This window comes from Triticum urartu, unplaced genomic scaffold, assembly GCF_003073215.2.
Source record: "Triticum urartu cultivar G1812 unplaced genomic scaffold, Tu2.1 TuUngrouped_contig_3105, whole genome shotgun sequence".
Taxonomy (NCBI): Eukaryota; Viridiplantae; Streptophyta; class Magnoliopsida; order Poales; family Poaceae; genus Triticum; species Triticum urartu.
This window is the reverse complement of record NW_024113624.1, coordinates 7798-18489: the sequence shown is the minus strand read 5'-3', so window position 1 is coordinate 18489 and position 10692 is coordinate 7798. Positions and strand designations below refer to the sequence as shown.

General features: G+C 46.9%; 1 protein-coding gene, 1 long non-coding RNA gene and 2 other non-coding genes across 4 annotated transcripts; all 4 read right to left on the bottom strand.

Moving 5' to 3' along the window:
• Window positions 1–193: 193 nt before the first annotated feature.
• LOC125527168 lies at window positions 194–4461 on the bottom strand. Its single transcript, XR_007291989.1, has 5 exons — window positions 4282–4461; window positions 2627–2941; window positions 2392–2553; window positions 2275–2325; window positions 194–2153 (listed from the first exon to the last, which is right to left on the bottom strand). It is a non-coding gene; the product is annotated as an uncharacterized LOC125527168 (long non-coding RNA).
• LOC125527170 lies at window positions 205–425 on the bottom strand. Its single transcript, XR_007291991.1, has one exon. It is a non-coding gene; the product is annotated as a small nucleolar RNA U3 (small nucleolar RNA).
• Window positions 3669–3890, bottom strand: LOC125527169. Its single transcript, XR_007291990.1, has one exon. It is a non-coding gene; the product is annotated as a small nucleolar RNA U3 (small nucleolar RNA).
• A 3030-nt stretch (window positions 4462–7491) lies between the features above and the next one.
• LOC125527167 lies at window positions 7492–9579 on the bottom strand. Its single transcript, XM_048691727.1, has one exon. It carries the CDS (start codon window positions 8736–8738, stop codon window positions 7860–7862), a length of 879 nt encoding a protein of 292 aa, XP_048547684.1. The 5' UTR covers window positions 8739–9579; the 3' UTR covers window positions 7492–7859.
• Window positions 9580–10692: the final 1113 nt, after the last annotated feature.

Here is a 10692-nt window from a genome sequence, read left to right as displayed (position 1 = left end):
GATAGGCGACGCCAGTGTGGCCGAGTTCAGGAAGGAGAACGCGATGGGGGTTGTTCGAGGTGCAAGTTCCAGGTCAGATGCGCGCTCAAGCTGCAGCTCGTGCCGGCAGACGTCGTGTTCCAGGAAGTCAAGTGCAGCTCGTTCTGCAGATTATTACAGAGACAACTGCAGTCTAAAAAAAGAAGTGAAAAAAAAAAGATTTGTAGTCTGTCAGACAACCTCTGGGCCACCCCCTGCACAGGTGTGAGCCTGACAGGAACGATCCTCTATAGCCGTCGGATTGCCCCATCAGAGAATCCTGGCCGTTAATCACTCTCTGGCCCAGAGGTCAGAATACATCAACCAGACTGAAGTGCTTGCCTCCTTATTGGTAAAGGATGCAGCGGTACGAGCCTATAGAACAGATCCTGTTCAAGTAAGGTCGTGCTACCTTGTGCCGCGCCTCGGCTTATAAGCTGGTTCCGCTCCCCGCAAACTGGCGAGGTGGGACTAATGTTAAGCGTGCAGCTGCGCAGCAACGCCCTCGATGGGAGCTTAGAAGGGCTGACTCGTGGGTGCTGGGCTGCTGGCCCGTGAGGTTGGGCTCCTGCCTGCTGGATACACAGAGTCTGGCCCATCTGAGAAACATCTATCTCGTGTGGCTTTTTCGTTTCCTTTTCGTTGCATCATTCGTTGTAACTTATTTTCCTTTTTGTCAAAAGTATTTGAGGAATGCTTTTTTTGGCCGGATTATCTGAGAAACTCGTCTACTAAAAAAACTGAGAAACTCTAAATTGATGAGCCTTGATTTTCTCAAGGTCGGCGGCCTCCTCCATGCTCCCTCCAGGGTGGGGGTGGGGGTGGGGGTGCCTGCCCGGTGACATCGGGTAGCGGTGACGATCTTCGACTGCAGGCGCGTGGCGACAGGTTGTTGTAGATTGGAGCGGTGGTGCAAAGGGCGCGGAGCGAGTCACGGGGATCCGATGGAATTGGGTGCTTGGCAGCCGGAGGTGCCGGTTGCCATGCCCCCCCCCCTGTCTGGATCTAGAGTGTCCATTTCTAATGGGAAGACGCCCTCCTCTCCCGGTAGTACTACTCCCTCCGTTTCAAATTACTTGTCGCAGAAATGGATGTATCTAGATGTATTTTAGTTTTAGATACATTCATTTCTGTGACGAGTAATTTGAAACGGAGGGAGTAGTTGGCAATTGGCAAGTGACGCGGTTGGCCGCCGGAGCAGCGGTTGAACTTGGTCCTTCTGCTAGGGCTGGTTGCTCTCCTGCGCGTGCTCCGGGCCCTCTCTGTCCATGTCGAGGTGGAGGCTCGTGGCTTGGTTGGGGTGGCGGACACGTGTTTTGGCGTCGGTGTTGAGTTGTCTGAGGATGTCGGGGCAGCGGCCCCGGTTGGCGGGATCCACGGTGGGCTTTCCGGCAGGCTCCATGGTGGCAGTGATGCCTTCACCTCTTGGCCGTGTGGGCGGCAAGGGTGGCAGAAGGCTCTAGCCTCCTCTGTTGGTGCCCAAATCTGGTGGGGTTGGCCTGACTCTCGTTGTGGTGGTGACCAGGGCACCTCCTAGTGAGATTGGCGAGTTCCTGAACGAAAGCTTCGCACTTGGCGCCAGCACCGGCGGCGCCCGCCGGTGTCGTTATCTTCTTGAAGACGTAGTCGTGGGTCTTGTTCATGTGCCAGGCCTCCGGGTGAAAACCCTTGTTTGTACTCAGACTCGGCAGCGCCAACGCATTGCGCCGTCACCCTCCTGGGGGTGTTGCCATGGAGTTTTGATGTCGTCGGTCGGTCCTAGGTGAGGCGTTAGGCTAGCTATAGGCTTCTTGTTATATCTTTCTATCTGCTTTGTAAGAGGGCCTTCTCACCACATTGTATCGTTCGGCCATGTATTGTACCGTGTTGTTGTTTTATATATAAAGTGGGGCGAAAGCCTGTTTCGAGAATTTTCTCGCAGTTTATCAGCACCCTAGTCAACGGTAAAGCTCTCCCTGTTCCGAAAGTATGCGCCAACTAGAACAGCAATTGTGCAGACCAGGCAATTTTGCATGACAAACACAATACATGCACATTACCTTGTGCCACGGACGAGTCTTAGTTCGGGAGAACTTGAACTTCGTGTAGTTTGTATTCATGCACTTGATCTCTTCCCTTGTTGGAGTACCCAAGACCTGCGACCCACTATTATGACTGAACAAATGTCTTCTTTTTTAACTTATGACTGAACAAATGTCATTGTAAAGGATGCAGGTCGAGGGAGAAAACAGTTTCAAATGTCATACAAGATTTCACCTTGATAAGCTCAACCGGCTGATCAACTCCACTTTCTCCAGGAAAAAGAGGCTGCATTGATGAATGAATATTATGAAGCTAGAGAATAAAATAAAAGACTACATGCATGAACAGAACCTGTCCGAGAAGCAGCTCTGCCATGACACAGCAGATATTCAGTCTGCCGTGAAGAAAACCACAACAAATCAAATGGCAGCGGTATATTCAGTTGCACCAAATTTGTTCTGGTGCTATGTAATATCTTGAGAAAATGTAGGAGATATTCAGCTCTCACTTGACCTGCATATATGCAAAACATTACTTTCAAAACAATTTGGAAATCTCACTCACGACTGAGGATTTCGCGTGTTACTTGGTTAAGCTTCCTAGACACCTGATGCGGCATGTTTGGCACCTGCACCCCTCTTTTTTACAGGACAGGCCACAAATCCAGCAGAGAGCACAAAAAAACATAAGTAGGATCTCCATGGAATACACCTTGGAAACAAGATCGATTTCTTGTTTTCCAAGTAGTCCACAGAAGGCCAGCAGTACCGGCAGAAACAATAACTCTGTCTTTGCCAGTTGCCTTTACCTGTTTAGGCAGACCATTTTGGCCACGGATTGTGCTTGCAAATATGTGACCATATTCAGCACCAGAATCTGCAACCACATCTGGCTCGGTCTCCTGCAAATGAAGAATTGAGTCACTTCATCTAGTAAAACAGGGTGCTTATAGACGTCATGATGTCAAAAAGGGCGAAGCCAGAGCATAAAATACACTGCAAATCTGCGGCAGAGTGAGTCGCATACTTTCTTTTTGCGAAGCACATATGCTTGCAACGAAATAATGATTCATTACACACACACGCAAAATCAAGCAGAGCCATATTCACTATTCAGGGAGGGCATATACCCTGTCTGCATTCACTACAAATGCAAGCTTTTATAAAGCTTCAAATATATTTGCAACTGACGAAATTGTAGCTACAATAAATCCCCAAATGAATGGACAGGGACTAACAAACAGCACATTGTGTCCAAAAGAAGCGAACCAACCACCAAAAAAAACATGTCATACTTTACGAAAATTCTTGATAAAATGGAGTTAGCATATGTGCATAAAGCTGGTAACTGTTTAGTCCAGTCTTTTGTTCAGATTTCACTCTCCTTTTTTAGCCATCTCACTTTTTTTTCCTTAATTCATTGTTCTCTCTTTGTTCATTACCTTAGTTATCATCAGTCAGTCTTTTCATCAGTATTCTTATTATTCTTCATTTTTGGTCTTCTTTATCTATAAAAGTGAACGGGGGGAGAATGTAGAATGTAGAATGAGTGATTGCAAATACTGAATGTAGAATGAGTGACTGAAAAAGAGACTTAAAAAACGAGCACAAGGGCAAAAAAGATGTTGAAGTCTGTCAGACAACCTCTGGGCCACCCTGCACAGGCGTGAGAGCCAGGCAGGAACGATCCTCTACAGCCATCAGATTGCCCCATCAGGGTAATCCTGGCCGTTAATCACGCTCTGGCCCAGAGGTCAGAATACATCAACCAGACTGAAGTGCTTGCCTCCTTATTGGTAAAGGATGCAACGGTACGAGCCTATAGAACAGATCCTGTTCAAGTAAGGTCGTGCTACCTCCTACCGCGCCTCAGCTTATAAGCTGGTTCCGCTCCCCTTAAACTGGCGAGGTGGGACTAATGTTAGGAGTGCAGCCACGCAGCTCCCCCTCGGTGGGAGCTTTTTGGGTGCTGGCCCGTGAGGTTGGGCTGCTGCCTGCTGGAAACACAGGCAGAGCCCGGCCCATCTGAGAAACATCTTTCTCGCCTGGCCCTTTTTTCTCATTGCATCAGCTTTCCATTTTTGTCCGTTGTAATTTATTTTCTTTTTTGTTAAGTATCTGAGGAATGCTTATTTTGGTGCCAATGTTAAAACTCTCCCTGTCCCGAAAGTACACGCCAACTAGAACAGCAATTGTGCAGACCGGGCAATTTTGCATGACAGGTAAAATATGCACACATTACCTTGTGACACGGGCGAGCCTTAATCTGTGGGAACTTGAACTCCGTGTGGGTTGGATTCATGCACTTGATCTCTTCCCTGGTTGGAGTACCCCAAGACCTGCGACGCATTATGACCGAACATATCATTGTAAAGAATGCAGGTCGCAGGAGAAAACAGTTACCAAATGTCATACTGCAAGATTTCACCTTGGTAATCACAACCGGTTGATCAACTCCACTTCCCCCCAGGAAAAAGAGGCTGCATGGATGGATGAATACTATGAGAACAAGCTAGAGAGTAAAATACTCCTTCCATCCCAAAATAAATGTCGTTGATTTAGTACAACTTTGTACTAATGTTCTACTAAATCAGCAACACTTATTTTGAGACGCAGGGAGTAAAAGACTATATGCATGAATGAAAAAATCTATGGGGGAAGCAGTTCTGCCATGACAGAGCAGATATTCAGTCTGCAGTGAACAAAACCACAACAAAATAATGGCAGTAGTACATTCAGTTGCACCAAATATAGTTCTGGTGCTCGGTAATATCTTGAGTAAATGTAGGAGATATATGCAAAGCATTACTTTGAAAACAATTTAGAAATCATCATTTCTGGGTAGGTTACTGGCATAAGTGCACACCCTTTTTTTTGTTCTTATCAAGAAAGTTTAGCATGTTCTTTTCGAAATCAGTAGTACTCGAACATTTAAATTTCTACCTTATTATAGAAGATAACTTACCAAGACTTTTGCACTGCCAAAATCGCAGATTTAGATTTTGAGCTCGTGTTATGTGGGTTAACCTACAGTGGAAAGCTTACTAGGTTAGCAAAAATGTATTACTCCTTGGAGTAGTGGTTATTCAAATTTGATAGTAAATGTTCTTCCAGATGTAAAGAAAGCCCAACTAGCCAAACAATTCTGCAGGATTTGATGGAAGATATGTAAAACACAACAGCACAACATATTAAGCATAGAAAAGGAGGTTAAAAATCTCACTAGAATGTTCTGTGGTTTGATATCATGGTGGCAGATGACAACACAATTATGTATATAAGCAAGTGCTCGGCATATCTGCAAAGTTACGAGGTTACAGGAACAATGATTAGACGACTTATAACAATCACATCTTGTGCTAATACTCAGTATCAAAAGAAAACTGAAGGAACAATTCCGGGGCATTATATTTCTTACTTGAACAACTACAAAGAGCAAACAGGTTGCATATCTATGGCAGAACTCATTAACTAAAATTTTATCTGTAGCAAGAACAAAATCAGCAGAATTAAGCGTTGATTGAGGCATGTAAACAATAAGAATACACTAATGTGCGTTTCATCGGTTATACAGTAGATGGTTTATCGTAGTCCCTAGAGATAACCTTCGTACTACCACAAAAATGTGCAAATACTAATGTCAGGAAAAAAATGATAACTTCTCATGGCCTGTGTGGTAACTAAGAAAATGGAACCATAAGTTTAGAGCAAAGCACTTTCCACTCATTCTACAGCAGACCATGAGTCCAGCAGAGAGAACCAAGAAAACATAACATTAGTGGGATCTGCAGGGAATGAATTATTTTTGTTTTCCAAATAGTCGAAAGAAGGACATCAGTACCAGCAGAGACTATAACTCTGTCTTTGCCAGTTGCCTTTACCTGTTTATGCACACCATTTTGAACACGAATTGTGGTTGCAATTATGTGTCTTGCTCAGTGTCCTCCAAATGAAGAATTGATTCACTTCATCTAGTAAAACAGGTGCTTATAGACGTCATGATGCAAAACAGGGCGAAGCCAGAGCATAAAACCATGCATTCCCAGGATGTAAAACACACTGCAATCTGTGGCAGAGCGAATCACATTTTTTTTCCGAATGTCATATGCTTGCAATGAAATAATGATTCATTACACACACACATGCAAAGTCAAGCAGAGCCATATTCACCATTCAGGGAGGCCATATACTCTGTCTGCATTCACTACAAATGCAAGCTTTTATAAAGCTTCAAATATATTTGAAACTAACCAAATTGTAGCTACAATAAATCCCCAAATGTATCGACAGGAACTAGCAAACAGCACACTGTGTCCAAAAGAAGCGAATCGTCAGCAAGTCGTTTAGCCACCAAAAACTGTCCATATGGAATGGTCTCAGTGCACGTTAAATAAATCTGGTTATGAAGCCTCTATTGCAATTTAAAAGACTGAATTGATAAGTTTGAGGTTGATCCAGACAGATGAAACAAGGTAACCAAAAAGAAGGAAGCTTTGCAGCCCAATCTATGTTAACCACACAATGTTCCACTCAAGTCTATCTATGCACACAGAGTAGAGAGAGATACAACAAACCCCAAAGGAGTATCTTTACAATATCCATATAAACAAACCAATGAAAACCAAATGCCAACCTACAGCATAGTTAATTCATGTCTAGCCTGGTTTAATAGTACTCAGCCCGTTTCAGAGGCCCATGATTTTGACTGACGTTTAAAAAAACGTGTATAAAGCGATTGATGAACCTAAAATTTCTGTTGGAACGGAAGCATCAAGTGAATTAAATGCAATAAGGATAATTACAAAATGCAAACAGGAAAAGAAGATATAAAGTGGTGTCCTTATCAGAAAGAGAGAGAGAAAAATCAGGCTCTCTGATTTGAATGTACTGTGTATGATTCGGGATAATACGCTATTTAATATCTCAAAACACAGCTGAAGTGGTCCAGCAAGCGGAAAGGCTGCTTAATTCTATTGATCATCATAGCCGATGTGGCGATGTCAATGCAACCTCCTCACTTAGGGAAAATAAAAAGTAGAGCTGCACCCACCTTACTGGCTAGCCACACAATGCAGATGACTAAAAGAAATAAGAAAAGTACTGCAAGAGAGCACCAAGAAACCACAGAAAGGAAGTCACAAGATGATCATTTTGGGAGATCTATAAAAATGGTAGTACCAACCAAATTGCACAGAATATGGTGATCTTCAGTAAGTTTTATCATCTGAGCTCCATGATCCTCAGTAGGATGATCTGTCTCCTGCAAAAGATGGGCATATTCAGATATCTACAGATAAGCACAAAAAGGACTGTCATCAATGTAACAGACTTGATGCTCAAGCAATCCATGTGTCTTGATTCCTTAAAACCTCCACTTTTGCACATGGACCAAAGTTACATTGTGATAATATTTGTTACTGATCATCAGGGAACAAATTGGGGAACAATCATCAGACAATACTGTTACCATACACAAAAATTATAAATCTGAACTTTCAGTATACACACATGACAGCATTCTTTCTTAGAACATTGCCATAGTTCAACTACTTGGAGCATTGGAACCGATCTCACTTAAGGAACAAAACACAGGGGAGGGGAAGAGATGACAAAAACAGACTGGAATATCACTGGAACTTGCCAGACAATTCGAACACATCGTTTATGAAGATGGCGAAACCGAAAAGGAATAAAATAAATTGAAAGAACATATATTGGAGTTTCCCATAGCACTCGGAAAAACAGACAGACACTGAATGGAACATCTTGTTAGCACTGGAAAGGAGGCGGCCGCAGAAGCAACTTATGATCTGCAAGCACCTACTCAATCTTCCATGCATGTAGGATGAGCGAGAAGCCGAGGCCCTGCAGCTGGGACTCCCTAAAAATCTGCGAGTACGACCACGGCATCGACTTCTCGGGCGCCTGGCATGTCTGGAACATGAACACCGCGTTGCTCGCCGTCGTCGGCCCGAAGAGCCAGCTGTGGACGTCCCAGAACACCTCCACCGGCAGGCCGTCGACGAGGATCGTCTGGTTTCCCCTGAACTTCCATGCCAGCCTCTTCACCTGCATCACCGGCTTCTTGTCGATGCGTATCTCAAGGCACGGGTCCTTGAGGCCGACGGTGTCGCACTCTATCACCAGGTCGTGGAACTGGCCATTGTCGCAGAACTGCGCCTTGGCGGAGTAAATCTTCTTGCCGTAGATGTGCTCCTTCCTGGCGACGAAGGCGGCGTTGAGCGCCGGCCGGTTGGCGCCGGTCTTGCGGTAGGCGTCCTTCTTCATGTCGCCGAGCAGGAGCGCGAGCTCGAGGTCGGAGACCAGCGCAACGTAGAAGCTCTCCAGCGGCTCCGGCCCGGCGCCGAACCTGGCGGCGGAGAGGTCCCAGAAGATGTCGACCTTGCCGCCGTCGACGTCGAGGCTCTTGGAGCCCTTCTTCTTGGAGAAGAGCCAGGGCTTGATGTCCGCCTTGCAGAGGCTCTGGCCGGAGAGGCCGTCGACGGCGACGCTGAGGCCCTGCCCCATGAGGCTCTTGCTCCAGGTGACGGAGACGACGCAGGGCCGGCCGGCGAGCTGCGTCTGGTAGAGGCAGGTGACCAGGTTCTGCGCCGCGCCCTTGCCGGCGCTGCTGGAGGAGGACGCGGCGTCCGCGATCTGGACGCCGCTCTCCCCGAAGCAGGACGGGAAGTCCCTCATGGCTCGCCCGCGCCGCGCTTTTCACCAAACACCTTGCGTGCGTGCGGCCCCCGCTCAGAGCTCGGCGGAGCTCCCCGCAATGCCGGACAGGGGGAGCGGCGGCGCGCGGCACCCTCCTGCCCGCAGCCACACGGATTGCTGCCGCGGGGGATTTGTCGATCCGGCGGCAGGTGGGCGCAAGATCCCCCCGCCTTTACTGCCGAAAGCGGCACCGCCCGGAAAGCAAGCGCCCCAATCGATCCGGCAGCAAGCTTCCACCTTCACCCCCGTCGACCGCAATCAAGCTCGGGGGGGCATGCCCGGAGCTCGCACCTTCACCGCAGAAGCCGCCGAGGGGGGTGTGGAGAGGGGAGCAAGCTGGAGTGGGGAGAGCACCAGCAAGCAACCAAAGCCAAAGCCAAGCAGCAACCACTGCAGTATCTAGCTAGCTAGCGGCCAGAGGAGGGAGGCGAGGGGAGGGACGAGGTGGGAGGAGCGAGGAAGCAAGCAGAAGCAGCGGCCAAGAAGTGAGAACAAGTGGTAGTAGTAGGCGAGCGGCAGTGGTGAGGGGGAAGGGAAGGGAAAGGAAAGGAAGGAGACAAAAGGTCCGGGGGGATCAAATCAATGGGGGCAGCCCTACCAGACAACAACGCAGCACGACACGCAGCGCTCACTGTCAGCCAGCCAACTCACGCTCACGGCGGAAGACGGAGGGAGGAGGAGGAGGAGCAGGTGCCATGCCATTGCCATTGCCATTGCCATTGTAGTAACTGCTGCCATTGCCCATGGTTTTCTTTTCTTGCGCGCTTGCGTGCGTGCCACTACAGTACAGTTTCAGTTGGCACTGGCCGAAGGTTGGGAGGGACATTGCTGTTGAGACTTGAGACAGCAACAAAGGAAAAAGCAGGGGGAGTTTCTGATCCTTTTTTTACTGGCGTTGGATGATATCTGGATCGGTGGGCTGAATGAGGAGGATGAGGCGGGAGATTCCTGAGGTGCGTGCGTGGAGACAATTGTCTCTCATGCCAATTTGCTGCTTGCAACCTTCCAAAAAGATTTTGGCCCTCTCTTGTGTGTGGTGGAGTACTTTCTCCTCTTGGGTTTTTGCTCTCTCTTGAGGTCTGCTGCCTTTGCCATGAGAAAACCAGCAGCAGCTTTTTGAAAAATGTTGGGAGTTGTGGGAGGAGGACAGGTTCACATGCACTGCAGTGCAAAATGACTCGAGTCTGTACCCTGCTACAGCGAATGCAGCCAGTGTTTACTCCATGCACGGCTGCCCTGCGCCCATCTCTTGATGTTCCTTTTCTTTTCTAGACCAAAATTTAATTAGTTGTAATTTCTTCTTCTAGCGAGAGAGAGAGAGAGATTTTAATTTTTTTTGTAAAAAAATATTTGGCCACTTGGTTGATTATAGTACAGTGGGTGCAAGGTGGCTCTAGTACTTGTGTTTGTAGGTGATGATGCCTCCAAATAAATCAAATAAAAACCAAAGGCAACTTGAGAATTGCCCTGCCATTGTCACCCAATTTTTTTTTTAATCAGAGATGGTGTATACTTACATGTCGACACATGCTTTCTCAATTATTGCCCTCACATCAACTGCTTATACATCATCACATTATTGTATTTTTTCTGTACATGCACTCCATGATTGGGTCATCGGGTGTGTGTGCGCAGCTTAGAATTCCACTGCATACAATAGTGCCTCCCCAAATTTGACTTTAGATCATGTGAAGCAACCAGTGATGCCGGTCCCACCATACAAAATATTTTATACCACATGTGGCGTATAATATTGGGTTTTTTCTACTAGTGAATAAATAGGTGAAGAAATGGATTGAAAAAACAAATCAAACTGGCGCTTAATTTTCTTTTGGAGCAACAAACCAAAACCGCTGGCCCAGAGCCCAAAAGTGACGTGAGGTAACTGACATCAATGAGAAGGACAACGGTTTTCCTGGGCCTGGGCCCCGCC